The 23,798-nt window shown below is 38.3% G+C and overlaps 1 protein-coding gene across 1 annotated transcript; it reads right to left on the reverse strand.

The window, feature by feature from the left end:
• Positions 1-1,727: 1,727 nt before the first annotated feature.
• On the reverse strand, positions 1,728-6,166 carry rgs18 (regulator of G protein signaling 18). Its single transcript, XM_020939483.2, has 5 exons — positions 5,933-6,166; positions 5,514-5,618; positions 5,264-5,325; positions 4,253-4,419; positions 1,728-3,485 (listed from the first exon to the last, which is right to left on the reverse strand). The coding sequence occupies exons 1-5, from the start codon at positions 6,052-6,054 to the stop codon at positions 3,231-3,233; spliced, it is 711 nt and encodes a 236-aa protein (XP_020795142.1). The 5' UTR covers positions 6,055-6,166; the 3' UTR covers positions 1,728-3,230.
• Positions 6,167-23,798: the final 17,632 nt, after the last annotated feature.

The raw sequence follows: 23,798 nt of genomic DNA on the forward strand, positions 1-23,798 counted from the left end.
TTATTATTATTATTATTATTATTATTATTATTATTATTATAAATCTTTATTTGTAAAGCACTTTCAAAAACAAGGTTTAGAAAGTGCTGTACAAGCAGCAAAGAACAAGTTCTAGTGCACACAGCACTTTGAAAGTTCGGGTGTCTCTCTTTTTCAGTTTCTGTATTTAATGAAAAGTCTTTTCTTGGTATAGTGAACTTGCTTTACATAGATCATAAGAAGTCTTGAGTTGTTATTATAGTGTTGCTATGTGTTTTTGAAAGAACGATAAACCTACATAGATACAGTAATATGCAAACTCCACACCAAGTGTCTCAGTGCAGGTTGGAACTTGAACCCAGGACCTTCTTTTCTCTACTTTTTTGCTGTGTTCTGGGGTTGGGGTAAGCAACTGGTATAACAGACACTCAGTAAACGTAACGTACTAGTCCCTGTTCTAAAATAGCTGAATAAGGTTTGGTTAAATTTTTTTAGCAAACTTGTCTTTATGGTTTGCTTCAAGAAATGGTAACATTGGTAAGGTTGGTAAGGATTTCTTGTCTCTTTTCCAGAGCACATAAATAGTTAGAAAGCTCTGACAATAAAACATGAACAATTTCAATGAAAACACGACACATTTGATAAATTAAAGTGACATGTCTTAAATAACACTGGAATAAAATTTTTATTTTATGCATTTATTTCAGGCACGTGCATTCACAAGGCATAAAAATCAATGAGGAGAGCCTCCATGAAAGTTCAAAGCACAGCTAAATTCTTTTGATTCATAACGTCCTTTCTACAAGACATACTCTGGTCCTGATACAGTGTTGCCAGATTTGAGGTTTTGGCGGATAGAACTTTCAGACACTATCAGAGCTTATAAAGTCTTTTCCAGACTTCATAGTTATGGATAAAGCTCAGAGTCCAGTTTTTACTGCATTCATGTTCAAGAGCAGGCCAACGATGTAAATGACGACAGGTGATGGAAAACACCCAGGTTCGCTCTTTTGCATGCACGGACACACCACACTGAACAATTTGTTTTTCAAAGAAGGCACTGCTGGTCAAGATGCAGCCAGGAAGCATCCGTCATGTGTCACTGTGTATTAAATATGTTTGATTCTCTGCTTAGACAGTAATTCTAAAAAGAGTTGATTTCAGAAAAGGGAAATATTTGTTTTCATTGTGCCTTACTAAGCACGTTCTCAAAAAAATCTTGTGACTTTGTGCTGTCCAATTGAAGTTCTTTCATTAAACACTGGGTGGTGCCATTGGTCCCTAATAAGATCCCTCTGAGACGTATCAACACTAGTGCCTTACTACGGTGAAGATATAGTGTACACCCAGACTCCAATCAAAGGGTTTTTACTTCAGGGGCCATTCTCTCACCAAAATCCTTCAAAGCTTTTTAAAGCTTTCGAAGCTTTGTGTGGGCTTTTTCTTTTCTTCATCTATAGTGGCCTATACCTCATTTTACTGCACAGAACTTCAGTGTTGTCAGTCCAATTTAAAACCATAATATCCAAATTCTATAACAGCAAGATTCTGATTACAAAAAAATATGATTAAATATTCCTTACAGTTCCCCAGGCAATCTGCTTTCCAATTCCTTTGTTTCTACCCCCTGAGGTTGTGCAAATCATCTTAAACATACAATTAAAGGTATTTAAATTCTGCCAACACATTTTCATTCACAGTTGTTTCAAAGTTGAGCATGTATATCTTTGTTCACAAAAGATCACTGCTTTTGCATTGGGGCCTGGGGTCTTTATTGATTCATATTGCGAACAGTGAGGTTTGTAGTGCAGGTGTTTGCAGAATGACTGTAATGTGGGCTTTAAGATCACATGCGCATAGTGATAATGATCTCTGTTGAGGTAAAGCAGAGCCTACTGTATAAACACATTACAATAGGTCTTTGGCTGCATTGTACGTAGGAAGGCAGAGTATGATGAATAGATTTTTCCAGCAGGGGAAGTGGGAGTTCATAAAATCTGCACACTTTAGTGAATAAGAGAAAAGGGGGTCTGCACTACAAACTCAATTTTCCCCTGGTGTAATAATGATAGCCTCGTTTGTCACATTTAGTGTGAGTGATTCAGGCTAATTAATGGCACTAAAGCTTCATTAGAATTAGTTTGAGCACAAAGCAGTAGTTATATGGTTTATACACCACACTGCAATAGTATATATGTGCATGTTATTACTGCAGGGAATACTGTACACTTACATACATACATGTTCTATAGGAAATGTAATATAATTGTCAATGAAAAGCATTCCCAACAATATGACAACAGTTTATATGGTTCAGTTCAATTCAAAGCTGTGGAGAAGATACTTCATACAATATAATTTAAATAATACAAAACAGCTAGTTTTTTCATAAAGGAAATAAAAAGACAAAAAGGACTGCAACAATACAATAACCTTATCTGTTCATTTGATGGTCCATAAATACAGTACATAAAGAGAGAGGAGAAGTCTGATTCAAATGCAAATGGAGTTAAATTTTGATGTTAATACAGAATAACTTTGTAACTTTTCCACAGAGGGTTTGCTACTTTCTTGTCTCCATAGAGAAGTTATTGCTTTGCTTGGAATGTTCCTAAGTATGGCCCTAAACATTTATATTTGGCATTTATTTACTTTCATTATTATGTTGTTATTGCTCAAAAATATATCGAAAAACATGCATTCAAACAATAGAATGAGCAGGTCCACCACTCCATAGATCAGACAAGTAACATGGCTTGTGCTATTCCTTTGCCTTGCTTTGTGCTAGTCAAAGCAATATAATCGCTAGGGAGAAAAACAGGTAGGCACAGACAGTCCACCAGAAAAGTTACACAGTGCACCTTTAAACATTACAATTATACTAACAGAACCCTTAAAAATGATTGAACATGTATTTTAGATTGGCTCCAATGCTTTCTCAAGAGCTTATGACACAGCTGCTTCATGCCTGAAAGTTTGTTTGATTTTCTAACTTTCTGTTGGTTAAATCAACAATAATAAGCCCTGGGAGGCGACTGATGCTGTAGTTAGCATTATACTTAAAGCTGAAAGTTGGGATTGATATTAACATTAGATTAAAGCCCCGATGTAGACATTTTGGTGACCTTTTGAGTTCTCTACTGTGTCTTAGCTTTTCTCTGGAGAGTGGCTGTATTCTGATACACTTCGTGGGTCATATGTGAACAGTGAGATAATCCACTTAGAGCCTGCAGTTACAAACACTTATAATTCTACCAGGCCGAGGATCCAGATGTGGCCTCACCTCTCTCATTGAACACACAGGACCGTGACCTCCGGCGGAACATGGGACCCCCAGGACCCTTCCTCCGGGTCAAATGCAGATAAAGGTCAGAGTGCAGAAATCTGGGGTATGAGTCATTTTGCATCAGGGTGTACACTTTCTTCTGAGCAGCGTCAAAGCAGCTCTTCGTGGGCTGAGATATGCTCCGCTCAATGGCCATTTTGGTGCTGTAGTCAATGTTTACCTGAAGGAGAAAAGAAAACAAATTGGATAATCAATAAGCCTTCAGCAAAATAAAACATAATTGTGATCAAAAACAACACTTAAAATACATATTTAGAAGCAAAACATTCAAGAACAAAACAAACATCTGGCCAGTCATCTTTCTTTGTTAGACTAAACTAGACTAATAAAAATATAGCCTCAAGACTCTGTGCTATTGCTATCATATACCTAAAGGTGCATTGTGTAACTTTTCTGGTGAGTGCCCATCAAATGCTTTTCTTCATGGATATTGCTTTGCCTGGAATGTTAAACCTTTCTATCCACATGGAGACCAAACTAGACCAAGTTACAGGTCAGATCAGTGGAGAGGCAACCCCGCTCACAGTCAGAATGCCTGATTTTCTAAGAATTTTTGGGCTATAAAATGACCTGTAACTGAATAAATGTACGGTAAAGCTGTTTATGTCATACTGTGGAACATTTCGGGCAGCGCAATAACATCATGGTGAAAAGCATTTGACGGACCTCCAATAGAAAAGTTATATAGTGCACCATTTAAGAAGTGGATAGTATTGTCAAAGGTAGCTGCAAAGATGGTATTAATGTTGCAACTTTGACAAATAACTATCACTAAACAAAATCAGCATTTAGACCAAGCCACAGACAAGGTCACATGCGCCTACATATAGGAAACTGAAAGTGTCTTGCAAAAACAGCAAAATGCCACAGCACAGGGGCAGTGCAAATTAAATGTACACTACAATGTAAGAAATAAATTCACTTTACCTCTTTTGGAGCGTCTGACTCGATAAATACTGTGTAGATATATTTGGCTTTGGAGAGCAGCTTTGTCTCTGAGTCAATGGTCTTGTAATCCTCACACGCCAACCAGAACTCCATGTTTTCCTCGCTGAACTCTGACCTGAGGAACTCAGAGAAGACTTCCACTCCATCTGCAACAGAATAACATGTTTTCAAAATGTGCACAGATAAATGGTGAGAAGAAAATACAATTTACCCCTTCCTGTGGATACGCAGATAATGTTAGGCCAAAAGAAACATACATTAAAGGTGCACTTTTTGGTTGGGGGTCTGTCATGTTCTTGTTTCTATGGACATGTCATTGCTCTGCTTAGAATGTTCCACAATATGTCAGATCTGCCTTACATTTATTCAATTGTAGACAGTTTTGTAACTCAAAGATGCCTAGAAAAACAAGCATTCAGACAGCGCAAAGGGTTGCTGCTCCAAAGATCTGATCTGTAACATGGCCTGGCTTGGTTTCCACGATGATAGAAAGTTTTAATACCATATTGTGAAACATTCTAGGCAAAGCAATAACACCTCCATGGAGAAAAGCATTTGACAGACCCTCCACTACAAAAGTTGTACTGGGTTCGTTTCTCAGTGTTCAATGAAAAACATCTTGAAGTCAAACACAACATTTTACCAGTTAGGGTTAGTGTGAATCTGATTTGCTGTTTAATTCTTAAATCTCCCAAATTAATCCCCCCCTCCCCAGTCCCAGTCCGTCCCTGTTGCAAGCCCTGTATTTTTCTTAAACGAGGACACAGAAGCTGACAGTCTTTCAAAGTAACTCTTAAATGCAACTCGTGTAGACTAAGAGGAAGTCGCCTAGTTTCTCTCTTACTCACGCGGCAACAGCAAAAATAAAAATATGAAGTGAAACCCAGACAACGTTTGAGCACAATTTATCTTATCTTTAAAGGAAATCATTTAAACGGCCAAGTGCACAGAAATGATCTCGACACAACAAATATTCTGCGTTAATCTAACCTGAGTCCTTCATGACTTCTTCAAAGCAGTCACTCCATTTCAAAGCGGATTCTGCTGAGATGCTGGAAAAAAAGTGAGAGATAAGGTCAACTCTAGTCTAAACATACAGTTATAATGTTCTGACATTTACTTCAATATCAAATCCAGATCTTTATTTAAGTATGAGCTGACTCATGAATGCAACCCGTAAGTATAGCAAGGTTAGATATGAATAAAATACTAGACACTATACAAAATGAATGGATCTTACTTTCTGGATGGTGTATTGGTTTTCTTATGAGGACTGACATTTTCATGAGAGCCGGACTTGGTGAGAAAAAGGCTGAGTCTGCTTTTTCGCTCCTTGTCTTTATGTCTGCAAGAAAATATATTGAGCACTGTCTTCACCAACTGATACAAAAAATATACATACATACACAGTGCAAACTAAATTTTTAAACACTATTGTCATAAACATTCATGAAACTATAAAACATTTACATTTCAGCATCAGCTGCAGTTGTCATAACATATTTTGATACACTATGATACAGCGACATTTAGGTTCAAGTACTCTTTGAAACTGATCATGGATGTTTTGAGATTTTGAAACAATGGCAAATACTGCAAGTGTATTTCTAAGTATCCAAAGTTTTTAAAAAGCTAAACAGAAAATACAATAATACTAACCTGCTACACTCTTCCTTCATTGTCGCCTGCAGAAACTCTTGTGGCCCAAGCGTTTTGAAATAGGCTTCCTCCTTTGGGGCCATGTAGTTGAATTGAGGAAATAGAAAAAGTAGTGTCTCCATGCTGATTTAAGCCTCAGTGGTGAATGACTCGCTATAGGCCACAAATAGGACACTTTTTATAAACACAGCGTGCTTCTGATTTCCTATACCTTTACTTCCTGTATGTAGCGTGTGGGCTAACAGCGGCTACAGTGACAGAAACCCCCTCACCACTGAATATCCTGTTAAGAAATGGAAATGTATGCTTACTGTTTTGTTATGTGTGGTTAGAAACATAATGAAGTCAGCACTATCTGATACTGAGGAGATGGCTGTAACATGAACAGCAAAGATCTCATCATTGTCTGATATTCAAAGAGATAAGAACACTATGCAAAGTGAAAGTGTTAAGTATTTTTATTATTTGAGACCTGCAGAAAATGCTGAAGAGTTTATTTTATTATTTTTTTAACACATTTGTAGTTTGCGCAAACAAAAATACACAGAGAAAAACAGCAAGGGAAAAAAATAATTCAATAGTCTGCAGGTCTGTTTCACTGCAGCTTGGGAATGCTAATCATATAATAGCCTACATATAATGCATTTTCAAAGGAAGGGCATCTAAAATCTTTATAGTATTACTCAGACATGTATGAAGTTGTTTTTGCACAATATGCCCCCTTTAATGTCATGGGGATATCAAGACAAGTTGAAAAGCTGTGGGGTTATACTGATAAATGTAAAGCTATAAGACAGAGTAAACAGGCAACAATATCAATAGAGCAATAGCAGCAGTATGAAAGAGGTGACAGAATGTTATGAAAAATCATGTGGGGAACAAAGCATGAGTCTGTGGTACAAAGGGCTGTTACGATAATCACTATACTGGAACAATATATCGCATGTTGGGGCTCAGTATCATATGTACACTTTCTTTGCAATAATGGAGTGATTCTGGTTATTTTAGTTTTAATACAAGATTTGAACAGAAGAGGGTTAAATAAGTAACTTTTATGGATTCATTATGTCATGCTGCTCAGGCCCAGTCTATTTAAAACTGGTTTACTGAGATTAGCAATATATTAATTTTTAAATAATTATTAATTGGATTTTATATAGTGCCTTTCAAGACACCCAAAGGGCTTTACAGTTCATTGTTCATTCACTCCACACTCAACAGTGGTAAGCTACTATTGCAGCCACAGCTGGGGCAGACTGATGGAAGTGAGGCTGCTTATTTGCGCCATCGGACCCTCCGACCACCACCAACACTCACGCACACAACACTGTCTTACTAGGCAATGTGGGTCAAGTGTCTTGCCTAAGGACACAACAACAGTTTTAGTCAGTGGCACCCCACTGTGGCACCTGGTCCCATCCAAGTACTACCCAGGTCCGCCTGGCTTAGCATCTGAGATCTGATGAGATCAGGCTTTGACCAGCTGGTATGGCCACATATCTGGCTTCAAAATCATGACAGGTCTAGTGGTGCATGGACAACATTCACTCAAGACAAAAATAAATAAATAATCTTGACACGCAAATGTTGAATGACAGGGACATAAACAGTTCAAAACTAATTTACTTTGTCCAAATAAAAGCCTATGCTGTGATTAGAGCTGCAGTGTAATAGCCCTTCAGGTAAACAGGAAAGTGCACAATCACTAAACCAAATGTAATGGCCGTCATTTAACTCCACTGTATGTATTTGCTTTCTGTCAACACACCAAATGAGAGAAGCTGCTAAATCAATACTATCCCACTGAGCCAGGGCTGCTACTGCCACTGCGCAAGCCACCATTAGCTGTTTTCATTAGATCAGTTAAATATAATACTCCCCAATTACCATTTCAATTATGTCACCTTCTTCAACTGTCCCCAAATGAACAAAACTGTAAACTATGATTATAACAAGTGGATGAAAAGTTTTTACAAAATGACAGGTAAAGATTATATGGAGGAGGGGGATTGGTCAAATATTTATAATATTGCTGTATACAGTTGTTGTGGAAACGTTAAATTAGAAAATAAAGTATACAGTCAATAATCACAACTTTACTGTAATAAAAGCTAATTAAAAATAAATTGAACAGAAACTCTACCTTTTACTGTTATGGAGTAGAGATCGGAAACTGCGGATCTGAAATTATCCATATGATTCTAAGGTGTAGAACACAAGTGGAACAGAGTGTATGGGAGAAGAACAAAGCCTAGGGTTTGTGTGTTTAACATGTGTGAATAAAACAAAACAAAACTCCAGGTTTTGTCGAGGAAACAGCACTATAATGTAACATAGATCAGAAAATATGGACCTCTTAATATCACCAACAGTCAGAAGTACATAGGTCACTACAGGCTGCAAGTTTTATGTTCTAACACAGAGTGACCTAATTTTGTCCATTTTGAGCTTCCGTTATCAACAGTGGCATCTTGTAGGGCCAAAATAGGAAGTGGGCTACAATACTGCTGACCCTCTGCAGCCTGAAACTTCCTGTGACATTAGAATGCAACTTGAATAACTGTACACTGAATAGTTACATTTGATTAGGATAAATTACTGCTAAACCTCCATTGTTTTATGGACCAAACCCCCACTGCACATTAAATAATGAAAATATGGGCAGATATCTGGGTGCATCTCCAAAGTCTTTGTTCTCCTTCTCAGTGGGACAGCTTTAATCGTAAAATGGGACTGTCTTGTGGTGAAAAAGAGATTTTAAAAAGAAGGAGGCTGGCCCTATGGAGACAAACAGATGCTTGATGCTGCTGTGTCAATCCAGGACACGCTACTTTTATTTATTTTTACATTTTTCCAGAATGAATATTTAATTATATTGTCTCAGTAAGGAAAATAATATACTTGCATGTAATTTAATGTTGTGTAACAGAGCAGCAAAATTTAAAAAGTTAAAAGTCATTATGCTAATATGTCTTTTATAGCCAGAGCAGGGTTAGCTGTCCATTGCTGCTGCAGCCCAGAATAGCCTGTTGTAGAATGTTGGTTTGTGCTGGGGGCGTGTGCAGATGGCATCTCTGTGCTAATGGTTAACACTTGAGTCCCTGAGTGGAAACACAACTACATTCACTGAAACAGAGACCCAAGGTGAATTACAGTGTTTTGTAATGCGCCTTTTCAAACTCAAACTCGTCCTTGATCACCCAGTTATATCAGTGCGGTGCTATTGAATATTTAAATGCTTGTTTTAATAGAAAAAACTTCTTCATAAATTGTGCTGAAATGTAAAAAAATAAGGTTCAGATAGGTCAGTGTCACGGTGCAAGGAAAAGGACAGAACAAAGACAAAGGCATCTTGAGGTTACCAGAAATGATGTGCTTTAAACTCTCTCTTTGAACTTTGACCCCATCAGCTCCGCACGACAGGCAACAGCCAAGGTCAAGTTGTTGTCAGAATCCTTCATGGACAAAAATAGCCAAATGATATTCTTTGCAGTAAAATTTTCCACAGTAGCTTGAGGTTGTTTGGATAAACAGAAGTGGATAATACACACTAAAAAGCCACACAGCAGCTTCAGTATGAAGAGAGTGAATAAAGCTCCTGCAGCAAATTAAATTTTAAAACAAATGCATTATTACTATAAACCAAACCCATCTTGGCTTTCATAGCTTAAATAGAAAAATAGAAACAATGTAAGCCACAGTCAAGTTTAAAGTAAACAAGGTTGTGTTTACAGTAAATGTCTTGAGAAGTGTAAACTTCTCAGCCATCAGTGGCAAGCATTCAGGCGTGGGATCTCCCACAGTCTACAGGAAAGACAAGAAGCTTTCACGATTACAGGAAATGCACTCTGATGTGCTAATGCGACAGAAGAGAGACGCCTGTGGATTGGTGACATCACTTCCTGTTTCAATGAGGCAGGTGTTCCCTGTTACAGTCACAGACATTCAAATCTATTCTGTAGAAACCTGAGCTCTCTGGTTCTGCAGAAATCAAGCTGAGGGACAATTCCAAAACAATTCCATATATTGTCTTCATGAGCAGTTGAGTCCTTGAACATTGCCACCTTATGAAAGGAAAAGAAAGATAATTTAAACTGTAGAGGCATCTTCGTGACCTCAACTAGCCCAGTTGTGGTTGAAAGACATTCTAACATTTAAAACAGTTAAAAACAGTAAGCAGTAAAAAGGACCTAGGACTTTCTTGCTGTGAGGCTGCAGAGTTTACCACTGTATCTCTATGTTGGCTAATTGTTTTAAAACTGTAAATTGCTCAAAATGTAATTTGTGAGTTGGATGTGTAGGTTAAAATGCCTTACCGGCTTGTCAAAGCCTGATCTCGTCAGATCTCAGAATCTAAGCAAGGCTGGACCTGGTAAGTACTTGGATAAGAGACCACTGGGAAAAACAGGTGCTACAGGGTCACACCAGTCACAGTCGTTGTGTCCTTAGGCAAGGCACTTCACTGAGTGTGTGTGTGTGTTTGTGTGTGCGGTCAGCGGGACTGATGGCGCTGATTGGCATGGCAGCCTCGCTTCAGTCAGTCTGCCCCAGGTAAGCTGTGGCTACAATAGTAGCTTATCACCACTGGTATGTACGTAGTTCATGAATAATGCTCTTTGCGTCTTTGTGACAAATGTCTGTGAAAAGTGCTATATAAATAATGAACTTACTAAAATTTACTTATACTTTAAGCATAATGTGCTTTACAAAGCGCTCCAGTGTGGTCATTATTCATTCACACCAAACTCGGTGGATAAGCTACTATTGTAGCCACAGCTGCCCTGAGGTAACCGCCAATTTGTGCCATCACAATCACTTATGCACACATCACTTACATACTAGGTAATGTGGGTGAAGTGTCTTGCCTAAGAACACAATGACATGACTTGATCTGAGCAGAAATCAATCCTCCGACCTTCGGGTTAGGGGACCACTGCTTTAACCACTGAGCCACTGTCACACTAAATGACATTGACACTGAAATGTTAAACTCTAAATAAACTGCATTTTATATGTTACTCTTGCAATTTCGTAGTATCTGAATCAAAATGAAAAACCTTTTTCATTCAAAGAACAAATGGCTGTTGCTGCTGTATATAAATAAACCTATTTTCCTCACTCATAAATCTTTCCAAAGACATACCTGTTGTTGGATTTTAGCATATTCACTCACACCGCATAACATTTAAACATATATTTTCTGATGTACAGACAACCAAGTTCGTACCAAAAGATGTTTTTCTCTCCATTGGGTGCTGTGCTGTGTGCTGTTTCTCTTTACTGATTGAGTGATGTGCTGCTAAAGAGGCCAGGACAGACTTCTTTATCATGGACTTTCAGAGTCTCTGCAGTAATCAGGTCCACATGCCAATAGTGATGGATTTGAAGGCGCAGTGGGCAGCCTGGACACCGTGCACATACAAAGCAGAATACATGCCCCATCTTCAGTGATCAATAAACATTTACCACTGAGAAGGGATGGCATCTGTGAACCTTTGTCTGTATAATCACATCAACATTTTCAATTGATGCCTGAGAAAATGTACAAATGAGGTAACTGCCCTCCATGTTAGCTTTTGTGTTTTCTCTCCACTCCTCCGTCAACGATGTCATGTGCTTATTTCTCTGCTGTTAGGTGTCGAAGTTTAAATAGGACTCTACACAAATGCACTGAGCCTTAATCATTTTCATTGGGGGAGGCCAAGGCTTATGGTATTACTTGAGTATGGACAAAAGCCTTTTATAAGTAGGACCAGGACCATCAGACATACAAGAGTGAATGTATCTATACTATGGAGAGTCTTCTGCTGGTTATTTTTGAGCTGCCAGTCAAGTCCAGGATGAAGACAATAAAAACAAACACATAAAATGTCTATAAGAAAAACTGTGTTACCACAGCATAACTTTTACTGTAAATCATGCATGCTAATTCTGGTCTAAAATGGTCTACTCAAATTTATGTTCATTTTGTTATGCTACACATATGTTGACAACTGATGTTGTGAAGGGTGTTTTTTAATTTCACATCTGGTGAGCTAGTCAGAGTGGCTTTCAGAGAAACAAAAGTGAGTACAAGGCTCAGTGTGATTAGTTTGAACTTTTGGAGTGAAGAGCTTCTCTGCACATAGCTGCTTTATTCTGTCTCATAGACTGTGTGTTTGTTCAGCTATGATTATTTTAATCACAGCCAGAGATGGACTTCATTATAATCTGATGTGCATTAATATCAGAGCCTAATTTTATTTCATCACCGTGTAGTCTGTTTAATGGCCAAAAGTTTGATTTTTTGATGGGTTGTTCATGCTTAAAAAAAAAAAAAAAAAAAAAAAAAGAAGAAGAAGAAGGAAAGAAAACAACAGAAAAATCTACATGTGGCTTATGCTGGTATCTGCCGCCTGTCATTTTTCTCCAGTGGCTCTGAACAGCTCTCATCTGTGTGAGGTATGCACCTGCGCATATTGAAGAGCGGAGCACAGACTGATCTGCTTCAGGTGAGGTTGTTGGCTAAATACAGCCAGGAGGGGGTCTTAGTAGTGGTCTTTTGCAAGTTTTTCCAACTATGGGTCCCTGTGTTGCTTGTAACAGTTTTTCAGTCCTGAGGCCCCTCTGGGGTCCCTCTGGGGACTCTATGGTCTAAGAACAAGGGTTTAAAACGTGTGTATGAATAGGAATGTTTGGGATTGTTCAGTATCCTTGCGATCAGACTTCCCAAGAGCACTTTGAAGCCTAAAAATAACATAATGTGTACAATGCATTTGCCCCCCTCTGTGTCAAAGGTCAGAGGTCGTGTGCAGGACATTAGTCCTGGAGCTGGTTCAGAATCACACTCAAGGACAAAGCCAAAGTCATAGAAGTTGTTGTTGCCATTTGCTCACTCAGTCTGATTTAAAAACTTTTACCATCTAATTTAAAACACAATGTTGTTGCCTAAGATCCAGAATACACTCTTCTTCAAAGAAGATAAGACTGTGTTCACCAGTGCATCTTCTGTGTTCAGATGGATGAGATTGACAATAAGGGAAATATTACAGGGGACTAAAAATCATAGCATATTTCTGCAGAATCAATGAGGAAAACACTAAGCTCAAAATGATGGGAGACCAATGAGATCCTTGTGTCACTAAAATAAACAAATCTGATAGCACGATCATGTTTGGACCTCACTCGAGATGTGACATTCTGAACTTACCAGGCAATAATACTGCCTTTAGAAAATCTACTGATTTGTCACAATATGCAAAACGTTTAAGTCATTTTAATGTCTCACAGAAATCAATATGGCTTTTAGTGCTCTGGTGGAAGAGGGTGAAATGTATTTCTTTATTTTCGATCAGTCTTTACGGCTGATCCAAATCTAGAATTAACAAGCCCTGTATACTCTGTTCCAGTCCCAATACTTAACACAGATTATTGCCAGGTCATCCAGTGTAAAACCATATAACCAATATTATATGCTATATGCTTAAATAAGGACAGGAAACCTGTTAAACAAAATGTCTGAATGTCAACAGCACAAACTAAAACAGTAAAGATGACGAGTAAGTATCAGGAGCTCTGTGTACTCCAGATTTTAACACGTCTGCATTCACCTCAGTCATAACGTCTCACCTCCAGTTGTTCTCACAATGTCTAATGAAAGTGAATGTTTTGAATACAGATCTGTTAAACACATTGCACCAATTATAAGTGTGTTATTAAACAGCTTTTATCTGTGAAATCTGTGTGTCTGGAGAAGCACAACACAAGAGGAGGCTCCTTTAATATGCCATACGGATATGGCCATGCAATTTTCACATGAATCAGACTGACACAGAGTTTCACCTTTCTTGTTGTGCAGCTGAATGGACATGAAAAGTCCCACAGATGATTTCCCACAGGAGGTATGGAACAAACGAAAGGACAGGACTTTGTTATAATAATGTGATTACTCTTAACATTTCTAAAGATGATTCTTGGGGTTTCACATATTTCATTACTATTGTATCAATGTAATAATATTTTCAACTGCTCCACTGTATTTGTACATTATTGTTCCTTGCAGGGAAATGGCCATTGTATTTGGCCTGCCTCTCTGTTGGTACTTCACTTCTCTAGATCTTTGTCAGGACTACTGGAGAATTGGCCTGATTGTATTAATGGGGGAAACTGGAAAACCCACACACAGCTAGAATCAAACCTGTGACCCAACATAGACGTGAGAACCACTCAGCCACCATACCACCTCTTTAAACTGTTTATGAACGTTGTAAAGACAACACACAAAATTAACTCTGGTGAGCGTTAAGCCATGTTATAATGTTGGTCCATCATCAAAAACATACCCAGAGTTGTTTTTTGTTTCAAGTAGTGCTGTGTAATTAGCCTGTCTAGTTCTCAAGTTACAGCTACATTTTATCTTTAGTTCAGAACTAACGGGAAATTCCAATGATATAAATTATTCTAGTGAAGGTGTGTGGAGTGTAAAAACACAGTGGTGCACTTTCTGTATTACCACATTACCAAGGTGTTTTCTGTTTGAGAGAAGAACTCAGCCTAAATATGCAGGATTTGTGTGTTAAACATGTGTGAAAGACACAAAACACAACTCCAAGCATGTTTTTGATGAGGAAACAACATTATAACAGATCAGAAAATGGCGTAATATGGGGCCCTTTAAATACCAGTTCACCTGTTAAAATGAATTGCTCTTTTGTTGCCTTGTCAAAACTACCTCCTGTACTTCTGTTCAAATTGGCCATCTTTGTCTCATTAGCGTGTTACTAATGAATACAGAGTACAAGGCTGCACTCTGGAGTTGACCTGTGGTAGTTTAGTTCTTCATTAGGATCATCAAAGCGTTATTTACTGCTATGGCCTGATTCTTATATATGAGAAGAAAACATTTTTTTTTAAATCTTTACTGAGATCAAAGTAACGGTGTCCTGTTTACAGTGTAATTAAATCTGAGGTAAAAACCTGAACTCAGCTTTCTTCAAATAGAAACACATTTAATTAGCATGCTGTGAGAGATCTAATGTATTAAGTATAATTAGCATTATAGTAGGCTGGAAAATATGCACTAACCTCTGATTATAAACAGTGTCCGTGCAATGTTATTTTTGTGTCCTTGCAATCTGTCGCTACTGGCTCCATCTGATGTAAAATGAATAAAACAAACCATCTGGCTAAGTACGGCGTCGCAGAGTATCCTCAACAGATGAACAGAAGGCTAAATAAGTCAACGTCTACATAGCGCACATCCAAGAAACATCTACAACATCTTGAGCAGTTTCACTACAATGGTCATAATTGAGTTACTGGTGAGTTGTTGACCTCAGAACAGAGCTAACAGAGATGTAAATGAATGCAGTAATTAATCAGAAAAATTGTGACTAGATGATTACTAAAATAATCGTAATCGTTAGCTGCACAATACCTTACTTTTTATAACAAAGACAGACAGAGACAAATATTCTCTATGGTTTTAGTCAGGATATTTCAGGCTCTTGTCCCTGTCCTGCTCCACATGCCACATGCCTGTAAAACGCATTCCCATAGCTGATGTATGCAAATATTTTTTCTATGATGAATTTCCTTCGGGATCAATGAAGTATCTTCTTACTTTATTAAACGTCTTTATAACTTTCTGTGATGGTTATATATGTATTTGAGTGGTGTTTGAAGATCGTCTCCCTCTGCTGTCTCTGCGGAAAACCAAAATCTCAAATTCTACATTTACATAAATAGGATTCCTGCTTAACCGGAATTGCTACTACAAAGAAAGCACTGTTTACAGGCAAAAGTGGGTCAATATAATCTTGTTTTGTAGATCCTATGTTGTAATTTTGGTCACAAACACGTTACTGGCTCTGAGGTCAACTACCATATCCTATATTTCTGCTGAAAGCTTCACTGTGAACAGGTGGCTGTGGTGCCTGTAGTACTTTTGCCTTGCACTTGGCCAGCATTTCATTCTACTTTTAGCATATGTGTAATGGAGTTAATGTATGTTTTTGTACCATTTATTGAATGCGTGTCTGGGGAAGACCCAGGACACGCTGGAGGGACTATGTCTCTCGGCTGGCCTGGGAACGCCTCAGGGTTCCCCCAGAGGAGCTGGAAGACGTGTCTGAGGTGAAGGAAGTTTGGGAGTCCCTGGTTAGACTGCTGCCCCCGCGACCCGGCCCCGGATAAGCGGAAGAAAATGGATGGATGGATGGATTATTGAATAACAGAAGCTAATGCGAGAATATTTTCCTGGTAGAATTTCCTTGAGATTGTTGTAGTTAGGGCGGGGTATCATTAAGAAGTTGCCAATACAATACGTAGGCCACGATACAATACATATCTCGATACAGTGAGCTTTCAATTCAATATGATATATATTTCAAATTGAATCGATACAGTTCAATAAAAATAATGGCTAAATGATGGCTGTGTTACTAAAAGTCTTTGTTAAACCACTTCTTGTGCAAAGTTCATATGAAACACAAACTTTTAATCATCAAAACAGTGTCAAATGTGTCGCATAAACGAGTTCCTTCCTCTACACAAGCAACAAAACTGTAGCATTGTGACAAAACAATTTAGTAAAATATACCAAAAAATACCTCTTGGCAATATATTGATATAGCAGCCCACGATATCTATACTGTGTCATCACATTAGGCAATACGATATATACAGACATGTTGATATTTTTGCACACCCCTAGTCGTAATAGTGCTTGCTTGCATCATAGCAGCTTGTTACCTTTATGAAACATTGAAATGGTTATTATTTTACCCTATTTTGATCTATACCACTACTTTATACTTGTGTGAGCAATATAATTTTAAGTTGCAGCACTTACCTCAGAACAATTTTTGGCTACGCTCCCTACTCTGATTCTAAGCAGCTCTTCTCTTTATCTTATGCAGACTATGTAGACCACTTGCCATAAACCCTTGGCTCTCCATATCATCTCCCCCCTGGGTGGAAGAGGTGCTGTTTTGCCCTAATTAACCCACTTAGACACTATCCTAGGTCAAGATTAAACGATATCTCTCATTCAGTGCCAGGCGGGGCTCATTTGTCTTCAGGGCACAAGGCTGTCTCTGTTTTAAATCAAGGGTAAAGAGAGAAACACTCGGAGGTATTGGCCCAGCAAGACAGGAGCACACTGGACAGGAGCACACATGACAGGAGCAAACTGGACAGGAGGACACACTGGACAGGAGCGCACATGACAGGAGCATACTGGACAGGAGCACACATGACAGGAGCAAACTGGACAGGAGGACACACTGGACAGGAGCGCACATGACAGGAGCAAACTGGACAGGAGCACACACTGGACAGGAGCGCACATGACAGGAGCATACTGGACAGGAGCACACATGACAGGAGCAAACTGGACAGGAGGACACACTGGACAGGAGCGCACATGACAGGAGCATACTGGACAGGAGCACACATGACAGGAGCAAACTGGACAGGAGGACACACTGGACAGGAGCGCACATGACAGGAGCATACTGGACAGGAGCACACATGACAGGAGCAAACTGGACAGGACAACACTGGACAGGAGCACAATGGACAGTAACACACATGACAGGAGCACACTGGACAGTAGCACACTGGACAGGAGCACACAAAGGGACAAGGGGTCACAGGACAGGAGCACACTGGACAGGAGCACAAGGACAGGACACAGGAGCACACTGGACAGGAGCACACAAAGGGACAAGGGGTCACAGGACAGGAGCACACTGGACAGGAGCAAACTGGACAGGAGCACACATGACAGGAGCAAACTGGACAGGAGCACACAAAGGGACAGGGGGTCACCGGACAGGAGCACACAGGACAGGAGCACAGTGGACAAGTGCACACAGGACAGGAACACACATGACAGGAGCACACTGGACAGGAGCACACAGGACAGGAGCATAAAGGACAAATGCTTATGAATTGATGGCGCTTACATTAGCTGCCAGGTTCTTGGCCTTTGTTTCATTGTCTCAGAATGAACGATGGTGCTGAGTAGCATTATGAATGACTTTCAATAAGAAAAATGCTATCTCAAACAACAGGAAATTAGATAGGTAGAGCTTTCTTCCCCATTTCTATGTGGTGCATTCGAGTGCCACCACTGGGGACCTGTTCACTGCTAATATTCATAGGATTAACTCAGAGTGCGACAAAGGACACACAGGCTTTCCCACACTTCATGAGTAAGAACTAATTAACATAGAGCAAAAACACTATTTTTCTTATTCAAAATCCAATATGCATGTTATTCCAGTGAAAAGATTGGCAGAAAACTACTCATCTTGAAAATGTCAGTTTTTTCCCAATGTTTTTTTTTTTTTTTTCCTTTTTTGGCAACGTGAATTAGTCGGTACTTCAAACTGCATGTCAGTCAAGCTCTCAAGTAATGAATAAGTCATTTAGGTGTTTGCAGTTTCAAGGAGGATTAGATCGCAGAATTGCACAGATCTTCAAAACATGGATGTATCAGTAAATGACATGAGGCCAGACAAGAGAATTTAGATAAAAACAGCTTTTTGTTGCTTCTGACATATATGATAAACAAGGTGAAACAAACAGGAGGTGGCCAAGTTACCCAGGGTTTGTTAAAATAATTAACTTAGAGAAGAGAAGGTTAAAGTGAGCCAGCTGCTATTTGACCACTGATTTGAACTAATTTAAGTGATTTTTTTTCTTTGTCAGTTTAGAAGGAAAAGGTCTGTTAACAAAAGGAGGTTTGGATAGCATTATAATTTTGATGGCTTTTATGCAGCATGGGACTAAATACAGCCACTTTTCCATCAACATTTTGTAATATTTTTTTATTTATTTACAAAACTAAAATAGTGCCCATGTGCAAATGGGAGCTCAAAATACACCAAACCATTAGTGGCAAGTTAAGATTTTCTGCATCCATAAATATGGTTTTAACAGTGGTCATCTGGACATTGTTTTTTGCGATCAAGACTTTTCAGTTCCAGAAGCCATTTTTAATTTGCTGGAACAGACTTGAAGCACTGGCCTTTATCCTAACCTAAGTTTACTAAGTCAAGCCCCCAATAGAGTTTAGAGTGAAACTGAGCTGCCTTTGTTTACTTCCTAACATCATTATGGGTCATTATGCCCCTATTGTGTATTGGCTGTCTCACCTGCCGTGTTGTTAAGTGTGATTAGCAGTGTTTCAAGCCAGTTCCAGCAAATTGAAAATGGCTTCTGGGTGGAAAAGAAACACCTTGATCACAAAGTGGTCCAGATGACCACTGTTAAAACAATCTCTACATCAAACCATTCCTGGACAAATCAGGATTACACTATTTCATTTTCTGAGACTCAACATATTCCTCTCAAGAGATCAAAGAAGGAAATTATTTACTTCAGGCAAAGTTGATTGAATTTTTTTCCTGAGTATTTTTTTAATAAAAGCAAAGATTTTTAAAAAACAAGCAAGGTTAAAGAAAGGTAAATAAAAATGCATTCTTGTAAAGACTTTAAAGGGATGTACAAAATACAGAAGGGAGCCACAGAAAAGGACTGTTAATAGTGTTTCCTTTAAAGATGTTTGAAAAATAAGATAAACAAAAGTCAACAATCAGGTTAATCATATACAGCATAACAGGTCGAGATATTTTCAGTTAGACTTGTACTGGTAAAACTGTGGTACAACGTCTGTTAATTTTTGTAATGCAGAGACACAGTAAACAGCTTGCATAAATTCAGCTAAAATGAACAATTTCTCTGCCAATTACCTGTCTTTTGGTGTAATGATATATTCAAAAGACAACCGTGAAAAACAAACAATCTACAAAATGATGTTGTGAAACAGACTAGAGCCAAGCGTCTGTCCCCATAATTATTTTCAAGACAATTTACAAATGAATTCAAGTGTACAATCTTTTTTTTTTCTTAATTTTTGAATAAACAAAAGTATAATTACATATTTATCTTTTCTGTTCTCATTTGAAGATTGATAACGTATGTTTCTCACAGTTCAATGTCTAGTGAACAGACTTATGGAGCATGCATTTAAATTAAAGTGAATTGATTCAAGGGTTTCCTGTTTTGAGGACTTTTGACCATTCAAAAGATTGAGTATTTTGTTGTCTATTACTATGGTAACAGTCCTAATTTAGTCATCACTTTAAGATCTCCAGGCAGATATTCTTTAACAGCTGATAAGGATTTATAGGATCATGCAAACATGATATTTTGTTGTAGAGATGCAGAGAAAATGAAATAAGTACTTAAATAATTTCAGTCTATCTGATTTGTCCTGCATCTTATGAGTATTTAAAATTTTCCTTTTTCAAATTTCCAAATCTTTTTATTTTTCTGCACCAAAACAATACGCTTGTGTAGTTATATTTTCAGTAGTCCTCAATGTCTGATGCAGCGACGTCTGAAGCAACAACACAGCATTTCTGGCCAAATAAGAAACAACTTCTGTTTTTCCTTTTGTCTGTCAAAAAAGTTGGACTAAAAATGCTTCAGTGTTTGACTTTGGAGTTGGATCTTGTTGAAGAAAAAAGTTTCTACATATGCTTTAGGGCCAAATGGTTGTCATGGTGATCTCTGATGCACAAGAAACTTTCCATCATTGAAACAATCTTTGGAATGATTTATATTGGAATGTGGAAATGTTGAAAATAACTGACAGTCGCTAAAAGGTGAGAAGCACACATTGGATGAAAAAAGGCCATGTAGTTTGTAGATTTCAAACTTGAGCCCTTAGCATCAAAAGCAAATGTCATTGCCAAAAATCTGTATGCTAGATTGTAGATTTCTTTCCTCGCCAGAAAACCTTTGAGCTATTTTAAACAAATCAAGTGATGCAACTCTATTTTTCATATGCTAAAAGTGTTGCAGTAGTATATTCCCTCTGAAGTTGGGGCGGGGGATCTGGTCTCAGTTGACACGATTGTTTCAACATCACAAGCTCAAGTAAATATTCACTGACCTGCATCAGACTCTGGTCCTAAGCGCTGCATTTGCACATCTGTCACTGCCTTCGTCATAACAAAGGGCCAACCTCCAAACTGCTTCAAAGAAAAGCCATGTTAATGTTGGAGAAGTAAGGGGATAAGCAGAAGAGCTGTTTGGGATTCAAGGGGCAGAGCGGAGGACGGTGCCAAGACAACAAACATGTCTGTGAGTGACACGAGTCTACCCAGCTGGGAATAGCACTCGGCTTTATTCACTATTAAATAAAGAACAGGGCCAAACTGCAGGAGGGTCGTGTAAGTTTGTGTGGTCTTTAACAACAAAAAGCTTCTTTTCAAACTGCAAGGACACTGTTAAGATGAGTTAGATATAAGTACTTAAAGGAGCATTCTGTAACATTTCTGCTGCAGTCTGTTTCCCTGGGGATGTTGCTTTACCTAGATTGTCCAATATGGCATTTAAAGCAAAAATGATTTATTGAAAAAAACAAAACATTCTTGCTGTGAGTATGCTCACATCCACACAAAACTGACCTGTAACTTAACCTGGCACCAACTCCTTGTTTCCATGGAGATAGATTTAATCCCTTACTGTGAGAAAGCAATAACATCTTCATGGAGACAAGCAAGTATGGACCCTTCAACAGAAAAGTTGATAAAAAAAAATAAAAAATAAAAAAATTAAGACTACGTTTACACTTAAATCCACATATCACTGTATCGGAAACGAACTGCATCCAGACACGTCGTTTCTGTGTCAAGCCTCTTCAAGCCTCCACACAGTGCCGGATCAGATCCGTACTCAAAGGAGTTTGTGGGAGCTGGCAGAACCAGATCATTCCATCTCTGGAGCTGTTTTCAATCAGATTAGAGTGGACGAACACTGCATCCGCAACGAAAACGACTTGAATACGTACTAGAGTGGACGGGGCCTAAGAATTACCAGAAGACTAAATTGGAGGCCTGCTGACTCTACAAGGTAAACTATTATAGCTTTCATTCTTCACAAATTCCCATATAAACTGAGTTCAAGTGTCTGCAACATGACAAAATAAGTTTTATGTTGAAGTACAAATGATTACAGCGTTTTCTGTCTTAGAGGCACATTTAAACTTGAAATGGATGACATATTTTCACGGTACAAGGACACTTGTAAGAACTTTAAAAATAGCTGATATCTGTGTAAAGAGCAAGGTGCCAGACTTTGATGGTGTTTTCCACTTGACAGCATGTCCTTTAGCCTCATTTATAAAAGAGAAGTGGCCAGGGAGGAGATTTTATCTTTTGGCAGAAAATAAATACAGGATAAACTTGGAGAAAAACAAAAAATGCCAATCAAGATTTTATGTATAATCCAGGAAGTTATTGAAGTTAGTTTTAAAAATTCATCAATGCTTTTCTCTCAGTCACTGTTCACTGTTCAAGGTTATTCCAAAAGCAGATTGCCTCTACAAATTTTATACACTTTACTCATTGTGGGATTTTTTTTTGTGCAAAGCTCCTCTATACACATGTGGCATCTTATTAGTTCAACTGCTGACTGAGTTTGAAAGCAGCACATGTTAGGAATGGGACGCCAGATGTGAAAAATAATAAGAATTACTATGGCAACGCTAACAGTCTATAACATTACTGGAAATAACTTTAAAGTAGGGTGACAGTAACTGAAGGCCTTATGGTTCTACTGAGAGCTGCATTTAATGTATAGCTTTAGTAGTGTTGAAGTTTATTTTCCTTTGTCTCCATTTATAAATGGAGTGTTTGTGCTTTTACCTGGTACAGTATTTTTGTTAAAGGGCCCATATTATGCTATTTTCTGATCTATAAACATACCCAGAGTTGTGTTTTGTTTCATGCACACATGGTTAACACACAAATCCTGCATATTTAGGCTGAGTTCTTCTCTCAAACTGGAACACTTCTTATGATATTATGTGGTAATATAGAAAGCGCTCATCTGTGTTTTTAAACTCCATACACCTTCACTAGAATCATTTGGATAATTTCCACCCTGGAATTGGTATTCTCTACTGAACTAAAGGTAAAATGTAGCTTTTAACTTGAAAACTACTGCTTCATGCTTCATGTCATCACATGGTGGAACAAAGTATTCAGAGGTTTTTCTTGATGGAGTAGACAGACTACATCTCCAAAGCTTGAGGATTACTCAGACATGTGTGAATGAAACAAAACACAACTCCAGGTATGTTTTTGAGGAGGTAATAACATTCTAATATGACTTAAAGTTCAAAAGAATCTCTTTTGTGTAATATAGGACCTTTAAGTTCAGGACAGTACGCTGTCCCGGTCTCAGTAAAGAAATGTTTTGCCTGCTGTTATTATATGTGACACACTGGTCATTATTTAATATTTTCAGCAATTTAAACAGCAGTACTCATCTTAATGAAGAGCAAACAGGTCCACTGACTTCAACAAAGTGCTGCGCTGCTGGACCATGTGGAGTTCAAGGTAACGAGCAGTGTTTTTTTTTCAGTTGTGCCAAGATGGCTTTGCAATGCTGCTGAATCCACCTACACTTTAATTGAAAGTTAAGTGAAGTATGCAGCAGTTGACATGTATGAGGGTAAAGGTGAAAGCAAGAATTGTCTGAGAATAATGGAGTCTTAAATACAGGAAAATACAGATATTTTAAACATGGATAAAAATTCAAAAAAGCAACTTGGAGTGGGTTAACTTTAAGGCAAACAGTAGAACATGGTTAAACAGGTGGACTGAAAGAAAATCAAGGAATTCAAAGCCATTTGGTTATGGCGTGAATATGGTGAATTATTCTTGAATAACTGATGCTTCTTCTTCACAATACACAACACAGCAAAATTATACTGAGACATTCTTACCCACAACTGTAGATTGGGATAGAACAAACATTAATACCCAATTTGTGTGAGATAGCGCTAACTAAAGATGTGTCTTTT

This window comes from Boleophthalmus pectinirostris, unplaced genomic scaffold (genome assembly GCF_026225935.1).
Source record: "Boleophthalmus pectinirostris isolate CB_2022bp ecotype Guang Dong unplaced genomic scaffold, ASM2622593v1 HiC_scaffold_16, whole genome shotgun sequence".
Classification (NCBI taxonomy): domain Eukaryota; kingdom Metazoa; phylum Chordata; class Actinopteri; order Gobiiformes; family Gobiidae; genus Boleophthalmus; species Boleophthalmus pectinirostris.

What these genes read in the sequence shown, in the direction of transcription:
- rgs18 (XM_020939483.2), bottom strand. Translation starts at nt 6,054, where the DNA reads ATGGAGACACTACTTTTTCTATTTCCTCAATTCAACTACATGGCCCCA. An exon ending in ATGAAGGAAGAGTGTAGCAG is followed by an intron (nt 5,619 to 5,932) that starts GTTAGTATTATT and finishes ATTTTCTTGCAG; the next exon opens with ACATAAAGACAAGGAGCGAA. An exon ending in ACCAATACACCATCCAGAAA is followed by an intron (nt 5,326 to 5,513) that starts GTAAGATCCATT and finishes CTTTTTTTCCAG; the next exon opens with CATCTCAGCAGAATCCGCTT.